The following is a 25,604-nucleotide window of genomic DNA, read 5'->3' on the forward strand; positions in this document are numbered from 1 at the left end:
CATTAACCCTGATCTGATATCCTCCACCACTTCCCAGATAACATTAACAGTTTAACACTAATCTGATATTCTGATATCTCCGGTAAGCGAAGAAAGGCTTGGAGCCAAAGGCATGAAAGCGTTCTGAAATGGGCGAAAGAAGGCCAGTGTATATGATCCAACGACATATAACCAGTGTGGTATCATCGGTCAAAGTAATGTTATGGAACCAACCTCAGTGATTATCACATCAAGCCGTTTGTTCAAGGGCTAACAAGGACAATGTCAACGAATTTGTAATGCATGGTAAATCAAGTAAGGTAACATTAAGGAAGAGGCATCAAACTTCTTGTCATTGTAGTAGATTTTCGTTGTATTAGAGATGACTACTCCACATAAGTCATATTCACAAGTATATGAAAAATTATTGTCAATGTGATAATGTGGTTATCTGTTCAATTACACGTAAATAACTAGATATGTGATAAAATCATACAAATAGCAACCGTGTTGTGAATGTGTTAAATGTGGTTCAACAAAGTTCAAATCTTTTGTACTGTACGAAGTATTTTTATGACGAGCGTACGACATCGATTCAGGTATCATAAACAACCCCGACAAGATATAATTCGTAATAAAAATTAAAACAAAAGTAACACATGAACCGAACTACACAAACACGAACTCTAAACAAAGTTAGAGACATTTTCAAAGACTTTCTAAGCCAAGAGATTAATATGTCTTCCTTCCAACATGTCGAACATTTGTGTAACATTTTCCATTTTCCCTAAAAGTTGGGGACTAATATATAAATTCGAAGGAATTTTTCAGTCTTTCCAGAGAACACGTGGCAATGTCTACTGGTACCACATTCCAATCACCATTTGACACTTATGATTTAATTAAAAAATCATATTTAAGCTATTTTATTAAAGACTATTTTGGATTTCTTTCTAAAATCCTACACCCTACACCCTAAACTATAAAACTCTATACCCTAAATCTTAAATCCTAAACCCTATACTCTAAAACCCTATACCCTAAATCATAAACTTTAAACTCTAAACCCGAAATTCTAGTTCAAAATCATCAATATCCATAAAAGTCATTTCACAAATAATAAAAATATGTAAAATTATAATTTAATCAAATGACCCACCGCCAGATTGAAATTTTCTCTAAATTTAGGCCTTTTGAAGGGCAGCTATGGGAAACAAAAGACATTTACACGTGGTATAAAACTAGGGAACTTCAAAACTTTGTCAGCAGAAAAAGGTCGATTAGTGTTTTTTTTTTTTGGAGACGCAAAAATGATGAGAGCGCGTTTGGTGTGGTTCGGTATGGGCTTCTCCTCGACCGGAGCTGCAATTTCTCACCTGATTTGGAAAGATCTCATCGTCGATCGCTCCGCTCTTTCCTCCGATGTAATAACCCAACCTTGTTTCTTTCCTCTCTTTTTATTTTATTTTTCCTAATCTTTTGTTTTGTGGGGGGTTTTGTTGTTGTAGGTGATGAATACGTTTGCAGCTCTTGAAAGCAGAATCGTGGGCCTGGAGCATTCTTATCAGAACCCGAATCCGGCTGCTCAGGTATTTATTTACTTTGGTTTTTCTCTTGTTTATTTAATGCTGTAAGCAATATTTTTCAATTCAACAGTTGAATTATTGAAATGCACATTGGGTGTGTTTCGATTAATTTAATGATTAGGAATGTGGTGAACATTTTTCGCAATGTTACGATAGCAGCTCTCATGATAAACCCAGTTTTATGTATTCCAGTATGCAATGAACACATGAATTAAGTAATTTTTGAGTTGGGGGGGGAGACAGTTTTGGCATGTTAGGGTTTGTTTTATTTACGTGTGAGAAAGCATTTTTGCCAAGCGGAAGATGTTGTTTCAGTTTTGTTCTGGGCCTCCAGAGGTAGACATGATCGCGATAGATTTTGATGTTTATTAACAAAAGACCGAATGCATGTCATCCGTCGGTGTGTTGGCGCCAGTGGAGGTATAAGTTTGATGGCCTGAGTGAGGTTTTTGTGGGAAGTTGAGCGATGAAAGAAGTTAGCTGCTATGTGAGTCGTTAGTGTTGAGGCTGTTCATTGTCTAAGTGGCTCTTTATATTCATCATTACTCGAATCTTTCCTACTGCATGGAATGTTTTAATTCAACCAAGAAAGTAGCGTTGTGCTGAGAATGCTAGTGGACATTTAGAGTTGCACATATGTAGACGTTTTCCATTTTTATCTTGGTGCGAGTTAAATTGACTAACATGCAGATGCTTCAAGCAGAAATTAGGGCACAGGCTCAGTCATGATGACATAACTAGTTGAGATTTCGGAATGGTAGATTTATCTGGCTTGTCATTTTGTCACGAGTGGTGTAGTTGTTTCCTATCGGCTCCTCTTTATGGAGGTTCTGGTGTCCTCGTGTGTGCCTCTTCCTGCGAACAACTTAGCGAATATGGAAATGTCAACCACTGAGCTTCTTTTTGTTACCCCTTTTTTTTCTGGATACTGGGGTTTATTCAAATTTCCCATTTATTGCCAACTGCTGCCAGTTCCACAGTGAGAATCTCATAGAATCCTCTGAATTTGAAAGCACGGTCACCAGTTGGCCCTATAAACTTAAATTTACTTTTCCAGCATCTTATAGTAGTAACAAAATCACATTGTCGGCATTGCAGATCTCTTCTTTTTGTGTGAGAGAGCTTTTGCATATGAAATTGTGGTTCAGCTCTGTTTCGTATACATTGTTTTCAACTTCAGGAAAGAGCTAACTACTGATGAATACTTCTATTCTGCAGGCTGAAGAATAGATAACTGTTGGAGCGCAATGAAGTTTAGGCTGGCCTCTCAGAATTGAGTTTATTTGGCATTTCATGCCAGGCTGAACGCTATTGTTTGTTGACCAATGTGCTGACACTATACAGTAATGTCAAGTCATGTGGCTATTTTATTGAATTCACCTGATGCTCATAGCTTCATACAACTATAATGTACATCACTGGCAGATTCTGCAGTACTTTTGATGCATTTTGCGGCGCCGGACGAGGTCACATTGTTTAGAAATATTGTTGAATATTGACTCGGTTGTTATTTCCACTACAAATTGGTTAAACTGTTACCGGACCAAACTTCTATAATTAGCGAAGATGCAACGAGAGAGCAAGAACAATAGGTTTCTGAGGCCAACTGTTCTGATCGTGGGTGGGAAACATAATAGTCTCAAGTGTTATATTTACAGTATAATGAAAAAAGAGTTGCATTGTAAATTAATAATACGACAAATGAATCTCATTAAAACTCGAGGAAACAATAAGACCCCATGTTAAAATTGAAAAACAAAGAGCATTACGTAATAAGTATACAACAGCAACAGGTTCGAGTGACATTTTATGGCTTTCATTAAAATGCAAAACCTATATCACGTCACTCTTTGAGCTGATACTCTTTCAACTTCTCAACAAAGTTTTCCTCATTCAATTGAAATATTTCTTGCAAATCTAGAAGATGTGCGGAGTAGGAATTGGTTCAAGCAGGTCTCTCAAAAATTATCTACTCTTTCTTATGCCAGTTATACCATTTTATTTGGATAAACCGTTCCCATCTTTCTGTATTATTTACTTATAAAAATGTTCATGCCACAACAACCCCAGCCGAGAAGACCAGAGGACTGGAGCATGGTGATGATACAGCGTAATCAAGTGATTTTATGGCTTCAGTTCTGCACTTCTCTTTGTGATTGTCGCTTCGAATGTGCTTGTCCCGGCACTCAGTGCTGCAAAATGCTTTTTCACCTCTGCAAATAAGGGCCATTCAATCTTTTGTTAGTGAATCTGACTGGCATTAGATTAGAAGATGCCAAGTATATAGCAGAGTATCCCTATTTTCAAAGTCATTGGTACCATTCCAAGCAATTCAACACCACACATTTGAAGCAACCAAGAACCACAATTGCAAAAGATAATTCTATCACTGTCACAAAATATCTCTACTAATAGACCTGAAAATCAGAAATCTGAACAAACAAAAGCAAGTGGAATCTTCTCAATTAAGTATTGCATCCAAATATCCCACTGCAATGGTGTATAAAAGCTGGCCAACTTAAAACGTTTATGTAACAATGATATCACTCTCTTACAAAATAGAAAAATGTCTAAGCAGTAGAATTCTGAATGAACGTCTTGTACTCCAAAAGAGACAGATGTAGAGGTTTAATTTCGGACATAACTTAAAAGCATAGTTTCTAAGATGGAAAATGGCGATTTTAAACAACTCACAGGAATTTCAGTACATAATTAATCATAAGTCTATCACTAAATTCCAACAAAGAAAATAACCTATCATTCATTCAGTGGGATATTAGCAGGAAAAAGAAATTGACAAGTGAAGAGTTCCAGAATACCAATCCTTCATTTTGTAGATGGAAAGACAAATTCCTTGCCGTTGCCAATCAAACAAGAATAATGACCCTTTTATTTTAGAATTACTAGTAATAATTCATCTGCATGATTGGCATCTCTCATATTAAACAAGTGACTGCAATCTAATATGTAACTTCTAAGTCTTAAATAAGGAAAAAGTTTGCAATGAATTATAAGCTAAAACTAGGCATTGCTTCTTAAACATGCAACAATTAAATGAGAAAGCATAGCCAAACTAATGATTGGTTTACAGGGTGGCACAATATGTATACAGTTAAGATAAACAAAAAAAACAAAAATCGAGTACAAATGCAATACCAATAATGGAAGAGGTGCTACAGTCCAACAAAGATTGACCGACTCATTATTTTGCCTGCAAATTATGATTTGGTTTGAAAAACCTACTTTCCTGCCCTACTTCTGTTTTTACTCTTCAATAGTTGCTGGAAGAATTAATGGCAGAATGGCAGTTTTGCACAATAATAACCCAAAAAAAGACATCAGCCAAATTAAGCTATACAAACTCCTTGCAGATAATCGAGTAACAATCATGTAAGACTTTACAATAGCTTGTTCTAATATGCTCAAAGAAAGCAAGAAGCCTTCTCTAAGATCTTATCATTCAGATAGCTTCCGCATAAATTACCCCGGGGAATGTACATGATGAAATGACTTCATGCAAAACTTTTTAGAAAAACATGTAAATAAAAATGAAAAATCATCAAGCTGCTGATACAGATCCATCAGCAACATCCTCCAATCTAATTCAAAAACCGACCGTAGATTAAATTTATGAAAATGAACTGACCAAACATATCAGAATTTATCAATAAGACTAAACAAAAGATTAAGACCACACCAAGACATGTTTAATGAAAAGATTGATTAACATTCATCCATGCCTCTAAATCATTCATCGCTTCAATTCCATTTTTAAAGCACAATCTCACAGCATAAACCAACATAAATATTAAGTAAAACCAATCCCAGATGAAAAAACATCAACATGGTTCACAATCCACATAACTTTCTAAACCAAACACTAATCATATGCATATCAAATTCCTAATAATTTGCATCAAAACAATATTAAAAAATTGAATATGATTTTGATATATTCTTTATACCTGTACATGAATATATCCAGTCCATGAAGCTGCTTCTTGCAAAGATAACAAGAACTGAGAAAATCCGAAGCCCAAAAATCTGCCCCCACCTCACCAACACTCATTGGTGAAGCAGAGAACACCCCTCTTCTCACCTCACAAACGCTTGCATCATTAACAACTCCACTCAGCTTATCATCAAAATAAACACGCTTTGTTGTCAAATTGTTCCCAAAATGGGAAATTACACAAGTATAGCTCTCAGACAACTCATCCACCTCAACTCCCTGAAGCTGTTTCTCCACAGCAAGCCCACCTCTGAAATTAGCAGCAGGCTTAGCTGCAGAGACTATGGGAATTGGGCTCGATTTCGGAGACTTTGAAGCCTCAATGTTTCTGCTCAAATCAGTCATGGCAGCTACTATGCCAAGCCCAACAACACCCTCCTGGAAATTCCTGGGGGATTTGATCGAATTCAAGGACTTGTCACTCGAAATTGAATCCGAGAAAGAAGTGAAAAGAGAAAGACTGATTGTGGGTCTCTTTCTGCCGGAAAAAGTTTCCATCTTGCCTGAAAATTTCCAACTGGGTCTCCCTCTGACGGATCAGATTGTCCAAATTTGATTCAAATTGAGAGATGAAGATGTAAAGAAATGAAATTGACCAAACAGAGTGAGGGTAGATAAAAACAGAGAGGTCTTGACTCTTTTTCGGGTAAAGATGTAAGCTTTGGAGAGAGAGAGAGTTGTGAGCAATATTTAGAGTGCAAATCTATAAAACTCTGAAGAGTGAAGTAGAAGCAAGAAGAGGAGTTCTGTTTTTGAGAAACTCAGTGTTAGAAGTAGAAGAAGTACTTCTCTCTCTAATCAATGAGACTCTTTGAGATTTTCTAGAGAGAGAGAGAGAGAGAGATGCAGAGGAAGACCACCTTTGAGGTCTATCTCTCTCTGGTCCTCTCTAACACCTCTGGTTTCAGGGGAAAGGCGTGTGCAGCATATATAAGAACAACTACTGTTCCCATTAAGAAATAATTTACAATTATTTTTTATTTCTTTAATTAATTTTGGTTTGGAGATTGAATAGAAATAGAAATAGAAATAGAGGTTTGTGGCTTTGTGCTGGTACTTACGCACTTTGTAATAATTATTGGCTGTCGTTTTCATTGCTTTTCGTGGTAGCTTTTCTCATATTAGTCCTCAATCATTTGGCTAATTAGGTTTTGGACTTTTTTTTCTTTCGTTTTTTCAATGCACCACGCAATGTTCCAATTTCAACTCATTCTAAAAAAAAAAAAAAATCCAATTCTACGCAACTTAACACAAGGAGGCTAGTTTGTTATTACTATGATTATTTTTCAAACAGCTCGGGTGATTATTGTAATTTAATAAGTCAATTGTGGGAATATAACATAGTTATATTACGAGTTAACCGATTGTAGAAATTCAACATAGATCTTGTAATGATTTAGTTGTAATTATAATTTCTTTAGAGTTTGTCTAGATTTTAGTATTTGTACATTTTCAATTATCATTGCTTATAAAATTGGAATGTGTTCATATTATTTCATATTTTTCTCTATTATTATAAGACTTCACGTCGCGGTTTCATAAAAATGAAACTGTTTTTTTTTTCAAATAAATTAGGTTTTATTTAAGACTGGCCGGAGTTGTCTAAATTTAGGAAAGCGAGGATGGATTTTCAAATACTATAAAATGCAGAGAAGCCCCCAGGCCACCATGCAATTGATGCAAAAAGCCAACAAAGAGAAAGGTGACAGATGTGAGTTTGAGGTCAATGATTCACTTTTCTTTGTCACATATGTATCAAAATTATTATAAGGGGACATAGCTCTGGGTGATAATTAACTTTTGCGAACCTGGTTCTCTTATAATTATTGCAACCATTTTCCCAAGACAAAATCTGATTCACCACTCTGAGAAGATCTACCGTAAGTCCATAACCATGTCCCATGAGAGTCTTCCAAAACCATGCATGGATGCATATGCCAATATCAAAAACACGAAATTGAATTTTCATTTTAACCGGTGAATCGAGAATTACTTAAGATATTCGCGTTCAATTACTAAAATAATGATAGTGTATGTGTGTAATTTACTCTATTATAAAGTATTATTGAGGTAATCTTAGCTCAACTTATCATCTTTTCAAATCCGATTAATCACAACTAACTTTAGTGCCTAGCCGGCTAGTTGTGTTAGTCGCCATGTGCTCTTCTTCGTAAGGGCATAATTCTATGATGTGCTCTTAAAAATTTTGCGTCTTGCAGTTTTTGAGCTTAAGAATTCTCTTTTTTTAATTAAGTTCATGTTAAGCCCTAAAATTCACTTTAGGAAGCTATTCTCATAATACTGTACAGAATATGTAAAAATAAACTTAGGGTAAATTCATAATATACTGTAATTCACTTTAATTTAAAGTATTGTTAAAGTATTTTTAGCTGAAAACTAAATTGTCCTCTCTATGAACATATATTCTCCTCGCTAATCATTTCCCTATTTTCAAAGGTAGATATGGTGAATCTATAGTCTCTATACATAATAAATCATGATTAGCTTTAACAAATTGGCATGTTAGTACTTATCACATAGTTTTATAATGCAAACTCAGCTACAAAGCACCTACCTTTAAAAGCATTCTGTGTGGCTTTTGAAGACATATACCCAAAAGCATAAATCTTATTCATCATGCTTTTCATCAACCAATGGTTATATGTATATTCAATATTTCATTGGCTTTACCATTGTTTAAATGCTAAATATATAGAGCACTTGATCTCCATGATTCCAATTTTAACCACTAACCCAGTTCTTGGAGACAAGCTACCTTGAATTAAAAATTCCACGATGGTCATCCTCCAACTATTCTAGAATTTAATTAATCTTGTTAACCACAACAGATATTCTAAGAATTTGGTACTCATCCAAGGAGATTTAAAAACATCATACAACAGCTTGCTTTCCCTTCAGATATGCTGAGTCTAAATTCTTAGGCTAGTAGCCAAGTAGCTTCTAATCCATGCAATGCCAAATTGATCAAGATTCGTCTAATGGTGTAATTGGTGTAAAACGTACTTAATCAATAACCAACTACTTGATTGTCATTTTCAAAGTTGATTATATATTTTCGAGCATCTTTGTGCGTCACTGAAACTGATGTGAAAGCCAACCCCGAGTGTACTTGAACTTTGTATCCTCTTCGATCGATATCCAGTGTAGAACTGCAGACTACACAACAATTTAAATGAAATTAAAATGGGAAAAATGGCCAAATCGTGAAACTAAAGTGCTGACTAAACATGCTGATCATAGCGTTTAGAGAAAGAGGGAAAGTGATGAGACACATGAGAGTCGATTGTTTGGTATGATTTAGGGTTCAGGTTCTGGGTGGAGCTACTACTATTGCCTTAAATACTGGCAATCCATGGATGCATCATATGACTTGAGTGTTTACTGAAATTCATTGTGATTGACATAATATTTTACCTTTAAAAGAAACATAATATTGTTGTCGATGAGCTGGGATTATGAGCTCAATTACACTGGCATGTATGCACGAGTGAGGTGAGTTAATTTTTTTTTTTGTAAAAATAAATATATATAGAACTTTTGAAAAATACATAAACATTTGAAGTACATGATGTGACAATTATATTAGTCATCATACATGCAATACTAACAAAGTAACAAGTATATAAACGTTAGAAAATGAGATATAAATTCATTGAATAAATAAAAGTCCTAAAGCCTAAATATTTCACCAACAAATTGTAACTTGCATGAAATGAGGATGAGGGAAGCACAACAAATTTTTTCTAATGGCCTCCACCTGAAGTTCCTCTGGCTTCGCCCCACTTAGTGCTAGTTCACCATATGTTGTGTACCGATAGGCATACTCACAGGTTTAATCACCCATTGACTCGCACACATGTCCGACTCCTTAGTATATGTTTCAAGACGGGCCGAATGGGAAGCTCATAGATGTCAAAACACGTCGTAATGACACGTGATGCCTACCATAATTGCGTTGACGACGCCTTCACGAGCATATCAACAGCCCTCAACAGCCCAGGCTTCGGCTACCGCTGCAATTTACAACATTTTACGCCCCGAGTCGAGTGACTAACCAGTTTGTGACTATTTCACATCCGACCAGGGCATCGCCGGCTCCCATTCGCTTTTTGCTCAACAATTTCGAGCACAATTTGACTTTCTTTATAAAGTCGTTTTCATCTTTCTACCTAGCAAAGGGTATGCAATTTTTAATTGAATGAACCGTAAAAATATTATCAGTGTGGTGCTCGTTGATCATCTTATGAAATCAAGAGTGATAACGTTATTTTGTCAGTAGGCGTTTGGTTTCATTCCGTACATTAATGAGGGATTCTTAATTATCACTTGAAAATTGAAATACACACATCATCTGAACTAGAAGTCGAAGAAGATAGAAAAGCCCCAGAACTGACTCCCCTGCACCCAAACTCCTCCGCCAAATTCAGTCCCCTCCGAAACCACCGAAGCTTCAGCAATCACCGGAGCATTACAAGGTAGTATGTTTTCAACTCCTAGAAACCCAGCAGAGACTAATGTAACCCACAACAGATTGAAGTTGAAGTGAAGTCAAACTGCTTTGCTGTGTTTGAAAATGGAGGCCATTCTTGTTCTGAGCACTGCATCTGTTTCTGGGTCTCTCAATTCCAACCGTCTTTCTATTCTTTCGCATCAATCACAACCTTCTCAAACTCGAGCTCTGGCACGCAAGGTCGGTCTTTTAGTGAGCATTCTCATTATTGGGTTACTTCCAGTTTTATTAAATTTGATCAAAACTAGTTGTAGTTAACTTTAAGAAATAAGAAGCAATAAGGGTACTATCTTTGTGAAAATTGGGTCTTTTTTACTTGAACCAATTGAATGTTGTGATATCTGTGATGTAGATTAACTTGTGTGATTGAGCATAGAGATTATTGTTTCTGTGTATAAGGTTAGAAAAGACTATCATGGTTGTCTTAAAAAGGCTTGCTTTTAGTTTACTGAATCCTTATAATTCTAGTGTCTGATAATGTGACTGTAGTTGGGTTGATTGTCTTGATTCATATTATCTGTGTTTGAGTTCTTTTTTATGGGTTTGCGTTTAGAACAGATAATCCGGACATGGAAGCTGGAAGAGTGTTCCAATGCAAAAGACTATTATGTAGATTGTGTACCACTAATACAGAGTTTAAGTAGACGAAAGATGCCTCATTTAGCTCATGAAGTTTTACTTGAGATGAAATCAGAGGGTCTTGTGCCGAGCAACTCCACTCTATCGGCTGTAATGCTATGTCATGCGAATAATGGCCTTTTCCCTCAAGCTGAGGCAATTTGGGATGAAATGTTAAACAGTTCTTTTGTGCCCAGTATTCAGATTGTGTCGGAGCTATTTAATGTGTATGGCAGTGTAGGATGTTTTGGAAAAGTGAATGAAATTGTGGGTCAGATAAGATCGAGGAATTTAAGTTTGTTACCGGAGGTTTACTCACTAGCTATATCTTGCTTTGGGAAGGGAGGGCAGCTTAGATTGATGGAAGATACATTGAAAGAAATGGTTTCAAGGGGCTTCCGGGTAGACTCGGCCACTGGTAATGGCTTTATCAGGTACTACAGCATATTTGGTTCTCTGACTGAGATGGAGACCGCTTATGACCGCCTTAAGAGGTCCAGGTTTTTGATAGAGGAAGAGGGAATCCGGGCAATGTCTTTGGCGTATCTAAAGAAAAGGAGGTTCTATAGTTTAGCTGAGTTCCTTAAGAGTGTTGGTCTAGGTAGAAGAAACTTGGGAAATCTATTATGGAACCTATTGTTGCTATCCTATGCTGCCAATTTTAAGATGAAAAGCTTACAAAGAGAATTTCTGAGAATGGCGGAAGCTGGATTCCACCCTGATCTCACTACATTTAATATTCGTGCCCTGGCTTTTTCAAGAATGTCTCTACTCTGGGATCTCCATCTTACTCTTGAACACATGAAACATGAGGAAGTTGTTCCGGATCTGGTGACTTGTGGTTGTATTGTTGACGCATATTTGGACAGAAGACTGGGAAGAAACTTGTATTTTGCTTTAAACAAAATGAACTTGGATGATTCTCCGGTAGTCTTAACAGATCCATTTGTATTTGAAGTTCTGGGGAAAGGCGACTTCCATGCAAGCTCAGAGGCATTTTTGGAGTTTCGGAAGCAGAAGGGATGGACTTATAGGAAGCTAATTTCAGTATATTTGAAAAAGCAATACCGGAGGGACCAGATATTCTGGAATTACTGAATAGTGACCTCCACCATGTGTAAAGACATGTCTGTAAAAATTATTGTCTTGGACTGGAGTGACACTTTCTGAATATTGGATTAACGAATAGATGATGAATTGATGATTGTCTAATTTTTATGACTCTCATGACTCTGGTAGAATTCTCATTTGATTGGATCATGCATGATATTATATGAGCTATCTGCTCCGATAATTCATCTTCCATTGTGCATGGACATGGTTCATGGTTGTGCTAGTATACTGTTGTTATACTCATTTGAGATAATGATAAATGTTTTCCTGATCTTATAGATCTTTGTAGGCTCTCCTTGTTCAGGGTGTGTGGTACTGTTGAGATAGATGACGTATCAATCTCATACTGTATATATGCCATCCTAAACTGATCTCTTTTTGGAAGGAGATTTCTCAGACTCGAAGTAAACTGACAGAAGGAAGAAATAAAGGTAAGACTAATCCTACTATTCTATAATTCACACCGCTAATCTGTCATAAGAAATTAAGTCGGTAGTTTCTGTTACTGTTGCTATAACTGTAGTTTGTTTTTGAACAATAGATTTTGGATATGTTTTTCTATGCTTTATATAAACTTCTGTGAGACCTTGAGTGATTCAATTGCTATTCATAGATGAAATATTTCAGAAACATTTGTTTGTAACTCTTTCTTGGTAATGCTTGAGAAAGCTCCTAGTCCTAGTTTGGAAAATATAGTGTAGGAAAAAATTATGATCGATATCGTAGTATTTTTAAGCTATTCACAGTAGTGGTTACCTAAAACTTCATCATGTTAGATGTCAGATATTTAAGCTATTCACAGTAGTGATAGTTACTTTACCACAAGGATAAGTAATTATATCAGAGGGAACAAAGTTAATAATACTTAAAGAACCATGACTCACAGCTTTTTTCAAAACAAGCGAAATGGAAGAAACAACTTGCTCCTTTTAGCATCAAATTGGCTTTTCTCCACTATCTTTAGCTCCTCTTCCTCCTCTCCGGAAGTGGGAATGCCCCTGGCTGCACCATGAGATTACAAAACAGAGAAATCAGAAAAAGAGAAACAGAAGCAAATGTGTCATACTTTTAACAGAAGCACACACAATTAGTGAAAGAGATTGATTTACTTTATCTGAAATTTGCAGATGTTCTTTGTTTAACATTAACCTGTGTAAGAGATTGGCCTCTCGTGGGGAGATCTTGAACTGTCCATTTGAAAGCATGGTGAGTTTCTCAGTCCTTGTCAATTGCGACTGCCACCACCTCTATGGTACTGTTTTCTGCTTGATCTCTTCCCATCTTCCCTTACCATGAAATTCATTACAAAGTAGAGCTGAAATTGTCTTAGATTCTTAGAATTAAACAACCAACAATGAAGAACCTCAATATGCTTGTAACCAGTTAATGTTTTTACTCTTCTTAAATGTTCTAGAACTAGGGAATATCCATATCCCATCAGAGCGTTATGGTGGAAATGAACAGTAGCAATATCACCAAATATCCTATATTTAGCTTATTTGAGAAAAATATATATGTTTTTGAAATATAAATTTACAGTAGATTATTCAATGAGGATATTAGCATCTCCTTCACCGAAAGCTAATCTTTTATACAAATTAACTAAAAAGAGTGTGGTATGTTGGCAAAAAGAGGAGAGAAATATAACTTGTGTTTTAGGTATTTATCATTCTTTAGCTAAATATAGTCAGTGAAGTTACCAAAAGTCAAAATTTAACTTAACTTTAGCTACGTTGCAGTTGAGTTTGAGACAATTTCACGGTACTAACGTTTCCTTCACACCAAAGCTTATAATCTTGCAAACTGTTCATGCTCCTCTAAATTGTTATAGTGTGGCAAATTTAGATAACTAATAAGCAGAACTCAAAAAATAAATCTTTAGTATGTATTTCAACGTACCACTCTCTCTTACACTTACAGTCTTACATTCTAAAGAATCTAAACTATGGACTTTACCTAGAAATGGCAAGTTTAAAATTCCTTGAAACTTATCATGTTTAAATAATTTCAAACCCTAGGGTAACAATTTCCTTACCAGATAGTGCTCACTCTAACTAATTCAAGTTATAGGTTTCTTAATTTCTACTGATGGTGGCATGTATAGGTTATTAAGGCCATGTAAAATTTAATTAAGATCATACATGTCTTAATACATGGCTATATAATTGAGAGAGAGAACTGGGTTAGGATTAAGTGAGGTTAGGTGTCTGATTCCCCTCTAATGTACATATTGTAGTTTATGGTTCTACTTGCATAATGATTATGAACCGCTAGATTAAGATTTTGATTTAGTCTTTGGTAGATTATTAATCTAACCAGTTTCAATACGATAATGACAGTCCTATGCATATGTTTTTAACATAATGCATTCTCAATTGTTTTGGCCTCCAAAGGAAATCTTCCCCTGTTGGCATGTTGCTCCCAGCTAGATAGAATTGACTGCTGATAAACATTACAATTTAGGTGTTCTTGTTGTTGTTATAAGCGCCTTTAGATCTTAATAGTTATTTGCGATATAAGCAAAGAAGAGTAAACAGAAACACACCAAAGTTATAGTGGTTCAGCTGAAGCCTACCTCCACTGTGATCTCTCTTGAGAGATTTACTAGTACTGAAGAATTTAGGTACAAGTACTTATTGTAGACCTTAACCCCTCCCTGTCTAGCTCCTATCTCTCTATCACCCTTAGCTCTCCCTTTAGGATTTCTGTCTCTGTCTCTAAAAACCTCCCTGCAGCCCTATTTATATCAATAGGGGCTGCTTAATACAATATGGACTAGGATTACTAAACCTAACACAAATCCTAATAGAATATTGGAAGATATACTCTCCTAAAACATATAGAAAAGCTGTGCTAACTTATTTCCTTTCTAAACCTGGATTTGATTACTGAATCCTAACTCCAACATGCATCAACGAGCCAAAAACACAACACTTGTAGGTTCTATTGCTAATCTTGTCTGAACTGTTTCCGGTTTTATTTCTTTCATTTGTATGATTACCAATTTAGATAGTTTCTTTACCGTCATTGAATATAGGCGATTGCGAGTGATCTAGGAGAGTTTATATATGCTACTGTTTTGAGATATCAAACTCAGATATTCTTTTACTTTTGTTTGTCAAGTTTTCTCAATAAATGCAAGAGAGAACATCACACTGGTAGAGTATGTACCTCAATTATAAAACGGTTCAATTTCATTAAGAATCTCATTTCCTTCTCATTACTGGGTAATTCAGGAATGGAAAATCCCAGCATAGCTAAAAGATTGCGTAATCATTCCTTCAACATAGACGAAGGAAAATAAAGTAATTTTCTTTTCTTTCTTTTTTTTTGAGAAAAAGGAAAATAAAGCAATTGAAATAATATAAAAGGCTAAAAAACAATTGTAACATGTACAGACAAGCACACTAAAAGATTGAGGAGTACACATGAAATAAAAACAAAGCAACCAGGATATGAAATAAGCTTTGGTACTTGAAAGCTGAAAAGGACTGGCCAGAAGTATCTATAACCTTGATGAAGGCGAACTTGTCAGCATTTACTCTCTTTTGCACCTCTTCCTCAACAAATCTCTGAGCTACTTCCGCTGCAAACATCGCTGCCTCAGACTTTTGTTTTTCGTTCTCCAAAGCTGCTACAGTTGCTTCTAAGGTGAGCAGTGCTTCCTCTAGTCTCTGTTCTTCTTTCATTTTCCCCTCTTGGAGCTCAGCAACCTATATGGAATGAATAAGATGATTGTGCTAGAGTTTCAGATGATATATGAAACATTACAGTACAGTATGCTAGGGAATATAATAACTTAGAGACTACTAAAATTCTAAAGAACAGAAGCAATTTGTACACCAAATCTCGTGCACAATATTTGAATTCAGTCAATTCACCCAAGTAGTTGGAAAGTTAAGATTGATGATTCTAGCCAGCTAGTACCTTCTGTTTTGCTGTCTGTGCTTCTTTGTAGGCTGCATGGTGCATCTCTATCGTTTGGTTCAGCTCCATTTGAAGAATTCTCATCTCTTCTTCCATCTCTTCCTGCAATAAGTACAAAGATATGAAATTAAGTCTTCTGCTCTCCACATGCATTGCCTTAATCAGTTCTATCCTAAATTGATAGTCTACCCATATTTCAGATGTTTGTTGAATTTTTTTTATGTTATCTCTTTTCTGGCCTCATCTTTTTTTTATTGTCACGTAGTAGTTTTCATGTTTATGATCTATCCATGTATTTCTTTGGTGCAGGTAATGGTCAACTCTCACCAGTACTTTCTGCGACAAGAATGCATTTCCTGAGCCATTGTGCTGCACCATTGATGGCATTTCATGCAGAGTGTTAATGCCATCAAAACTCCGAAAATCTAATTCTGATGTTGATCCAGTGATGTCCACATTCAGTGACGTTGAAGAGATTGGGGTCAATTCAGCTTTCCTGAAGTTCTCGTACAATGAATACAACATGCTATCAGTACTTTGTCTTTCTGAGTCAACAAAAGAGAGACCAGTGTCCATATCTGGCTCTTGCAATGATAGCTCTTCATATGAGGTGCTGCTTAAAGCTCTGCCTCTGGAGAATGACATGCATCAGTCAATATAAACCAGGTATCAAAGCAATGTTATCTTGTCAATCATATGGTATATATGTCATGTTGCCAAACAGTAGATCAAGGGCGCAGACGCAGACGTGATTTCACTTATTTAGTTTTTCAATTATAATGCTTACATTTTACTAAATTCTTCTGGAAGGGCCGGCAGGGCAGGCAGCTGGCGGCGGGCAGCACGCACTGCCCATATCTTTCCTTTGTTGATGATATATACATTGCAGAAATCAGCTGCCAACTTTTGCACACTACTTGAAATATCTGATGTCTTGAATAGTCTGCAGATCCAAAACGAAGAAGAAAAGGTTCATTAAACAGATGAAATCTGATAAAGCACCAAATGGACATGATCAAAGCGATCGGTAATGGTTCGCTATACCTCTTAGAAAACCCAATCTTGGAAGAAACACCAAGAATAATATTCTCAATGCCATAGCGGGAAATGTAATCGATCAGTGCCTTAGCTACATCATGATCCTTGAGTATAACAACCTCAAATGGTACCTGACATTGCAGAGATCAAGTTATCAGTTTAAGTATTCAATCAACCAGTTATATTGCAATTTGCAAAGATGATAAATGGAACAAGAAATGAAGTTGAGAAAACTAACTCGTTTGCGTGTACAATAGCAACGAAAGGGAAGTAACATTTCCTCAATAGGATCAAAAGCATGCCCGTCATTGATCAAACGACTGTTCCCTAATGTTTACGATACACTTGGTATATCATATCAGTAGTTTTAGTAGAAACCCTTTAAATACCAAGGCAGAGTTTTACCTGGGGAGTCTTTAGGAGACGGAGATGGAGATGTTTGAGTAACATGGATAAGCTTGACAACAACATCGTTGGTACTAGTGACAAGATTTTCAAGAGCCCATTTCAAAGCATATCTGCTGTGTTTGTCTCCTGATACTCCTACTGCTATTGTGCACCCCTTGTACTCTGTTCTAAATTTTCCACTAATGCTGCTATTCAAAATCCCCATTATTCTCTCCCACCTGCCTCTTCCTCCTCCCGAGTTCATCAAGTCTTCAGAAAACAGAGTATTTTTTTATCATCCAATCATGTAGATGCAAGGGATAACTTAAACAATTAGACACATCTGAAATATGGAAACAGCTTACAGAAATTGAAATCCCTGCTGTTCTTAAAATGCTCATTTTTAGATGAGAACTAATAGAAGTTGATTAAAACTAACATTGACTCGGTTCTGCGCCAACTCTTTGTCGCACCATGTTTTTAGCAGGAAGTTAAACTACATTATATTCCTAATATTAACCAAATCCACCAACATAACAAAAGTCTCTAGAAATGTTTTAAACCTCCATAAGAAAATTGATCTCAAACATTTTCTACCAAATTAACATTCAAACTTCAATATCTAGCTGATAATTCGTTCTAGTAATAATAGTGAATGAAGACTTTGTTGGAGTAGCAATGCTACTAAAAAAAATGGCAACTGGCCATTCACTTTTGTTTTCGGTTGTGAAGGAAGTACTATTATGGAACGTTCTCCCCCTCCCCCCTTAAAATAACATCTGCTATCATTATTGATGATGTCACATTCCAACCCCCTTTTAGGGTATCATCGGCGTGAGGACTGAAGCCTCTGGCGAAAAATAATTCAGTCTTCAATTTCGCCAACGAAACTTCATAAACAAGAAAGATTCTCATAAAGAAGAAAAACAAACAAACAAACAAACAAACAAACGACTCTGCTTTTCTTCCTGATTTCTAGTCGTCATTTCTCCTCTAGCTAGGTAAGCTTGTTCATTCCTACAAGCCTCAGATGGCTAATTAAATCAATGCGTGAGAGCTAGGGTTTCAATTTTCATGCAGCTCCCTATTACGACATAGTACATACTATTGTTTCATCTAATAAACATGAAACCATATTCACAAGTTCGCAACTCATTGGGATTTAGAGTTTCGCGTACTACGATACAATAACATTTAGCAAATTTTAGAATCGGTAGGGTAATTGGACTCTAAATTTATGACTGTGACATGAAATCAACTTCCCTCTTGGATTCTGCAATACTCGCAAATTTAGCTTTTATTCTCAGTTTAGAACTCTCTCCCTATACGCCGAGGATATGGAGATAGTGTCAACTTCTCTCTTGGATTCGACAAAAACAATTCACTATATATAGGATGACGATGCTCACGATATTACTCACAATACATCGCTCGATCAGCTTCTCCTTCTCTGAAATAGGTCGCACTCTATATTGATTTTAATTTAATGGCTTCCAAATTAAGAAACATCCTAGTCCTTTTGGTGGTGGCGATAGCTCTTTGTGGCGTTTGTTCTGCCTCTAATGCTGGTGCTGGAGCTGTTCATAGAGTTGGCGGCTCGGAAGGTTGGGTAGTACCTGTCAATTACAACCAGTGGTCCTCCTCAGAAGAGTTTAACGTGGGCGATAGTCTTTTGTTTTCTTACGATGAGCACCTCCACAATGTTGTTGAAGTTACTGAGGAAGGTTTCAAATCATGCGAGTCCACCGCTCCCATTGCAGTTTATAGTTCTGGCTCAGATACAATCACGCTTAAAAGGCCTGGCCATTATTACTTTCTTTGTGGTGCTCCCAGTCATTGTGAATATGGACAGAAGGTTGAGGTTATAGTCAACCTTCCCACACCTGAAACCACGGTCTCCTCTCCGAGCCCGGCACCTTCTGGATTGTTTTCTCCTTTAACTCCTCGTTCTGAAAGTCCGATCTCCTCTCCTAGCCCAGCACCTTCTGGATTGTCTTTTCCTTCAACTCCTCGTCCTGAAAGTCGGGTCTCCTCTCCTAGCCCGGCACCTTCTGTATTGTCTTCTCCTTCAATTCCTCGTCCTGAAGAGAGGCCACCACACTCAGCGGCTCTGACCATCGATGTTCCCAAGCTTTCCCTGGCTTTTGCTTCTGTGCTTGTGTTTTCTAAATTGATGTTTTAAATTTTTTGCCTTTGTTTCTGCATCAGCGTAGGAATGCAGTTTGTAACTTTGTATTTTTCAATTTGGTTAGTTTGGTTAATTACTTTGTATTTTTCTGGTCACTTTCGAGATGTTATTTGTTTAAAATCCTTCATGCCTGATTATATTGATGAGTGATGACTTTTTAATTTACATTATTTTACTTGATATTCAATTTGATGAAGTTAGTATATATCTTTTTTAACACCAATTTCTTGATTCCTGAACGTGGATTGTACTCGGGGATTTGTACGTATATCATAAGCTGAAAATTTTCTATGGACATCTCGAATATGATCAGAGGGGGTTCTGAACCTCTGCGGGATCAAAATCTTAGCTTATTGAACAAGCAAAAGAACACTGAACAGACTGCAAACCTTGCTTTGAATTTTGAAAGTGTCGTAGTAAACTTTAGAACTTTTGGCATAATGCATGGTTAGTAGAATTAATCCATTTCGGACGTAAAAAATCCTTACTCGAGGCATGTTCAATTCGTACGTCAGAAGCCTAGCTTACTAAATAAAGCCAAATCTTATAGTCATACATTTGCATGTCTGCTCATCATGCCTAGGGTTTAAGGGGCGTCACAGATCAATACAAAGAATTAAGTTTTTGGTAACTTAATCAAAACCTATTGATCTGGGGGAGTCTAATAAAGAGTGATGGAAGAGTTTAGCATCACCGTCACACCATCTTCGTGATGTCAACTTCACTCGTGCAAGAAGAGAGAAAATCCTCATCTGGACCGCCGCCGCTACCACCACCACCACCACCACCATTACCAATTTCTTTCAACTCTTCAATCCTCTCAACAGCCTCTTTCAAATCCCACCTCTTCTCCACATCACCTTCGCAACAATCCAACCCGATTTTCAAGAGCTTCAGCATCTCCCCCTCGCAGTTCTTGCTTGCACCCATTTCCCTATCGAACACCTGTGTGAACCACTCCTCTCGAGGCACTGAGTTAACCCAGCTCGCCAGATCCTCCTCACTTCCCTTACCCTGTTGCAAAAAATTGGTTGGCAACTTCCCGGTTAGGATTTCCAAGATGAGCACACCGAGACTCCATACATCGGTCTTCTTTGTGATCCTCTTGGTTGCGACGTACTCTGGGGACTTGTATGCCACCATTAGGGTTTGAGCATGCTCTTGGTTAACTATGGGGATTAGGCCATAGTCGGTTATGAGGGGTTCGTAGGATTCACTGAGAAGAATGTTCGAGGATTTTAGGTGGCCATGGGGTGTCGTCAGGCTCGGCAGCTCACTGTAGAGGTACTTTAAGCCTTGGGCTACGCCTTTGACAATCTTCAGACGCTTCGGCCAGTCAAGGCTTGGTTGACCTAGGGTTTGGTGTCCTGAGAAACATGAGACAGAGCAAGCATAAGTAGGCAATTAATCATTACTGATGCACTCCACGTATATATGAACTTAGACGTACTCATTAGGTACTCATTTTTTGCTAGCTCGCTTAAAAATGTGTTGTAGATAACGTATGAAGCAACCGGAGAACCAGAAAATGATGAAGCAATGCACATTATATATGTCAATTGTATATGATATAGTAGATGAACTTACCATGAAGATGAACTGCCAAGCTGCCCTTGTCAATATGGTCGACAATCAAGAGCTTCTCTTCTTTTTTATAATAATAAGCCACAAGGGGAAGCAAATTAGGGTGCACCAATCTTCCTATTCTCCTCATATGCTCTTGGAACTCCTCTTTTCCCACATTGTTCATTTGCTTATACCTCTTCACAACCATCACCGGTCCACTCAGCAGAGCCGCCTTGTAAGCAGACCCAAAGCTGCCGCTGCCCAATACCTCGGCCGAGGCTTTTAGCAAGTCTTGCATATCAAACCTTTCCCTGTCGTCTCGGACGAATGAGAGCTTCAAGCTATCAGCCTTCTTCCCACCAGTACTTCCTCCTCCTACTGCTGCTGCAGCTCGTGCTCCTCCTCCTCCTCCTCTACTCGAGTTCTCTGAGGTTTCACTAACTTGGTCTGGTTCCTTGGGAGCTGGTTCTACTGATCTGTTTTGGACCGATGGTGCCGGTGGAGCCTCTATATTTGATGACGACAAGTATTCGGCTTTTTTGTTGCGACGTCTGACGACGACGAAGAACAGTGCCGCACAGATGGATATGACTGCTATCAGAATCATAGTCACAATCAGGCTAGTGCTCACACTTCTGGGCTTCACCGTATTAACGTGTGTGGAGGGAGCTGAGCAGGCATGTAATGGACCTCCACACAGATCTTTATTCTCTGGTCGTTCAGGAATATATACAAGACTGTTAGTACGCAGCTTTATGGTTATCAATAAAGTGTTCAACATGATTCTAGTTGTTGCAAATGTACTGTGTATGGCTTGGAGTCTTAATTTGATGGTTACCCATTCAAGTGAGCTTCTGAGCTTAATGCTTATTTCCCGGACTTCAAAGAATTTAATCATCTCTATATAATTGGTGTGACCATGTGATGATACGGTGTTTAACATATCTCACGTACTCACGTAGTAACATTTCTTCACGGTAACACCTACATTTGACCTCATATTAATCTGATCGAGTTTGTTTCTCGATCACGTACATTTCCCCTCCCAGGGAATAAGAAACAAAATATATACTAAAATAACAAAAATGCATGGAACGGTGTTGTCAACTGGTTATGGATAATGCAGTACGTACTAATGGATGATTGGATGTTAAAAAGAGCAAGAGAGTAATCTCACCAGCAAAGGAGGTCGCATTCAACTTCCTAAAGGTAACTGGGATCTCACCCTCCAAGTTGTTTCTAGCGACATTGAAGCCAGTTAAACGAGATTGTGGAAAATCCGGTATTTTGCCTGAAAATTTGTTCCCGTCAAGGTCCAGCTCCGTCAGCTTATCCAAGGTTGTCAACGACTTGGGAATCTCGCCGGAAAACTGGTTATTCGACATATATAGCTTCTTCAAATTCTTCATTCCCTCAAACGTATCGGCGGGAATCTCTCCGGAGAATTTATTATCAGACAAATACAACGTTTTCAACAAATAAACTTTCTTCCATTCCGGTAAGACACCCTCGAAGTTATTTTGCATGACGCTTATGGTTCTCAGGTCTGGAAGCTGCGCTAGAGATGTGACATCAATGTCGCCGCTTAACCCCATCTTTTCCAGCTGCAAGCCGAAAACCTGTCCCTTGTCGCACATAACGCCAGCCCAGTTCGACTTTTTATCACCGCACGGAGGCGTGGTTTTCACCCAGTTCTTCAGCGCATCACCACCACCCTTGAGTGAGTCCTTGAACTTGAGGAGGATGTCAGTGGGGTTTGGTGCGGCGGCTGAGGAGGCGAGGTTAATATGAAACTGAACCAGAAGAACCAGAGAACATTGAGCAAACAATGTCCAATGTACGCTGCGCATGCTGCAGCGAGACATCTTGCTACGTTTCATATTAATGGTGTACGTAGAGATGTATAAGGTTTCAGGTTGTACACGCACTAATAGGGGCAGCGTGTGCGCCCTTTAAGAGGGGCCTGCGCTGCAAAATGGAGTCCGGGGGTGCGTGTGAAGAAGAAGGGTTTCAAGGTTTGTTGATACTGGTGGAATTTGTGATGGCATTAGAGAGAGAAAGGGAATGAGTGAGTGAGGAAGAGAGAGAGAAGGCGCTAAGAATAGAAGTTGGATAAGCTGTTTACATGGGTCAAAATGGAAGGGAAAGGAAATGAGGGGTGGCAAAGGTTGACAGAGTCCAACCGAATTCAGTTTTCATTTCAGGTAGGAGAGTAATCCGGAGCACCTTTGAAAACACTTGAGCATTGTTCCTTCACCTATTTTTGAGTTGGTGGAGTTTCACAACTCTTGGTTCAATAAAAGGGGGCAACCAGAACATGCCAGCCTTCATTGTTCTTTCACCTATTTTACATAAGTAGTCTTTCAGGTTGTACTGCAATTGTGCTCAGTGTGCCTTGAGCAAACAAAATGAGAACCTTTTTTTTATCCTAACCATGATACTTCTGTCCATCTACTTCCAAAACCAGAAAGTAAAACCCTACATAGATTTTATACCTGAACGTTGAAAACACATGAATACCGGAACTGAAATGAAAAACGGAAGAATCACAAGACTTTACGAGTGGCGAGTCGTCTTGTACTATCAATTTTTATGAACAAAAACTGACTACATCACTAATTTTACCCCTGCTTTAATTGGAATTAGGAAAAGATGATTCATGAACTGATACTTCAATTGATCTTCACTGCGCACAAGTACATATTCACACAGCCGTGCCAGTTATCGTTCCCTATCTCTTCTTTTTCATTTTTTACTTCATTTCAAATTGAAAGAGAAACTATTTCAGTGTACTCATCCGCCCCACCACCTTGTTCAGAAGCTCAAATATGGCAGTAGGTGACCCAATCACCCACCTTTCTTCTCATCTATTATAGTTACCACTCATCTTTAACAGAAAGAACTTCAACAATTAATAAAATAATAAAATGAGGCATTCACATAACAGGACTGGAAGCTGGAACAGGTAAAAAAACATAAAGTAATCAGATGAACAGGTTCTTGGTTAAAAAGACAACTGACCTGGTTATCCAGACAGCATCACATAACTAACATGGACAAGTTCACAAGGCAGCCAAACTGCAACATGTCTGTCAAAATTTTGTGCACCAAGTAGTTACATGTGACAATTGAACGATACCATTATGTAAAGGTACAACATGGTTCACAATGAATAATGAAATATTAAGTCAACTAGATGATTTTGTAACGGCCCCAAAATTTCGAGCTTAAAAACTCAAAATTCTAAAGTCGTTAAACACAAAATAATCTCAATAAAATCGAAATCATTAAAGTGTAACAGCGGATCAATTCTGAGTTCTCAATACAACTCAGACAACCAATTATTACAACCCAAATTTATAATCCATACATAAAATGGAAATGTAATAATCCTCACAAATCACTCACAAATCTCACAAATAAAATCACACCAATTCTCACACACAAATCCACACTAAAATCTCACCACAAGTAGGACACGAACGACTTCGAGCCTCCGGAGTCGTCGCTGAAACTCCACTAATCAGCACCTGCAGAGTTATCCCCTACACCATCGGATTGGTGTACCGGGATTGTAAACACAAACCCGGTAAGCTTTGCAGCTCGTATGAGTAAAATGAAAATAAAACTCGCATATTAATGCATATACGAAAATCCACAAATCAAACAAATATAAATGCACTCATGAGTCAATGGACGGCCCTTCTGGTTGTCCCATAGAAATATGAAAGAAGCTCTCATGAGAAATTAAGTAACCCTTCTGTTACCCAAATGCATTTATAATACGGGTACCAAGAACGCTGGTACACATCTGTTACCCCTCTCGTAATACACCGCCGATATTGGGTAGCCACCCGCTACCCAACATCCAAAACAATCTGAGTACCCATAAGCAGATAACCACCCGTTACCTCACATGCAGTACTAAGGCAGACAGACTAGAGCTCTAACTGTATCGTAACTTTCGCCCGGCCAAAGGCTAGGTTCCGACTTGCCAAACACGTACAATAATCTCACATCATATTGTACCAATCAAGTTCGAAGACAAATCAACATTTTAACAATCTCAATGTTAAAAATCACGTACAATAATCTCACATCATATTGTACCAAAAATCATGTCCGAAGACAAATCAACATTTTAACAATCTCAATGTTAAAATCACGTACAATAATCTCACATCATATTGTACCAAAAATCATGTCCGAAGACAAATCAACATTTTAACAAACTCAATGTTAAAATCACGTACAATAAATCTCACATCATATTGTACAAATCAAAATCACAATAAAATCATAACAGTATATTATATAGCAAACTATATATATATACGTATTTATTTACCATTTGTACGATATATATATATATATATAATTCATTATATCTTATACATGTCATAATTTATAAACACGTCCGAAGACAAAACGTTTAACAATCTCAATATTAAACTCACATGCTTGTCATCGAAATGACCTATTTCAAATGAATTCATAACAGTATATAATATAGCAAAATATATATATATGTACTTATTACCATTTATACAATATATATATAATCCACTATATTGTATACTTGTCGTATTTCAATATTTAAAACTCTTGCAAAATCTTGGAATCACCGCAAGGGTAGATTCGTAAATATGTGAGATTTTA

The 25,604-nt window shown here is 37.4% G+C and overlaps 6 protein-coding genes across 6 annotated transcripts; 3 read left to right on the forward strand and 3 right to left on the reverse strand.

Annotated features, from left to right (window-relative positions):
• Positions 1-1,229: 1,229 nt before the first annotated feature.
• Positions 1,230-2,940, forward strand: LOC126790793 (uncharacterized). Its single transcript, XM_050517139.1, has 3 exons — positions 1,230-1,403; positions 1,488-1,568; positions 2,784-2,940. The coding sequence occupies exons 1-3, from the start codon at positions 1,290-1,292 to the stop codon at positions 2,793-2,795; spliced, it is 207 nt and encodes a 68-aa protein (XP_050373096.1). The 5' UTR covers positions 1,230-1,289; the 3' UTR covers positions 2,796-2,940.
• Positions 2,941-3,288: 348 nt separating this feature from the next.
• Positions 3,289-6,461, reverse strand: LOC126790785 (FCS-Like Zinc finger 14-like). Its single transcript, XM_050517129.1, has 2 exons — positions 5,531-6,461; positions 3,289-3,778 (listed from the first exon to the last, which is right to left on the reverse strand). Exons 1-2 carry the CDS (start codon positions 6,073-6,075, stop codon positions 3,616-3,618), a joined length of 708 nt encoding a protein of 235 aa, XP_050373086.1. The 5' UTR covers positions 6,076-6,461; the 3' UTR covers positions 3,289-3,615.
• A 3,520-nt stretch (positions 6,462-9,981) lies between these two features.
• LOC126790773 (pentatricopeptide repeat-containing protein At3g42630) lies at positions 9,982-11,903 on the forward strand. The gene is made up of 2 exons (XM_050517117.1): positions 9,982-10,288; positions 10,667-11,903. The coding sequence occupies exons 1-2, from the start codon at positions 10,172-10,174 to the stop codon at positions 11,822-11,824; spliced, it is 1,275 nt and encodes a 424-aa protein (XP_050373074.1). The 5' UTR covers positions 9,982-10,171; the 3' UTR covers positions 11,825-11,903.
• A 4,646-nt stretch (positions 11,904-16,549) lies between these two features.
• LOC126792050 (U-box domain-containing protein 35-like) lies at positions 16,550-17,417 on the reverse strand. Its single transcript, XM_050518552.1, has 4 exons — positions 17,210-17,417; positions 17,043-17,131; positions 16,811-16,935; positions 16,550-16,709 (listed from the first exon to the last, which is right to left on the reverse strand). Exons 1-4 carry the CDS (start codon positions 17,415-17,417, stop codon positions 16,550-16,552), a joined length of 582 nt encoding a protein of 193 aa, XP_050374509.1.
• A 1,260-nt stretch (positions 17,418-18,677) lies between these two features.
• Positions 18,678-19,373, forward strand: LOC126792051 (blue copper protein-like). The gene has a single exon (XM_050518553.1). The coding sequence runs from the start codon at positions 18,678-18,680 to the stop codon at positions 19,371-19,373; it is 696 nt and encodes a 231-aa protein (XP_050374510.1).
• Positions 19,374-20,075: 702 nt separating this feature from the next.
• On the reverse strand, positions 20,076-22,825 carry LOC126790763 (pollen receptor-like kinase 2). Its single transcript, XM_050517106.1, has 3 exons — positions 22,123-22,825; positions 20,967-21,656; positions 20,076-20,746 (listed from the first exon to the last, which is right to left on the reverse strand). The coding sequence occupies exons 1-3, from the start codon at positions 22,823-22,825 to the stop codon at positions 20,076-20,078; spliced, it is 2,064 nt and encodes a 687-aa protein (XP_050373063.1).
• Between the last annotated feature and the right edge of the window lie 2,779 nt (positions 22,826-25,604).

Source organism: Argentina anserina, chromosome 4 (genome assembly GCF_933775445.1).
Source record: "Argentina anserina chromosome 4, drPotAnse1.1, whole genome shotgun sequence".
Classification (NCBI taxonomy): domain Eukaryota; kingdom Viridiplantae; phylum Streptophyta; class Magnoliopsida; order Rosales; family Rosaceae; genus Argentina; species Argentina anserina.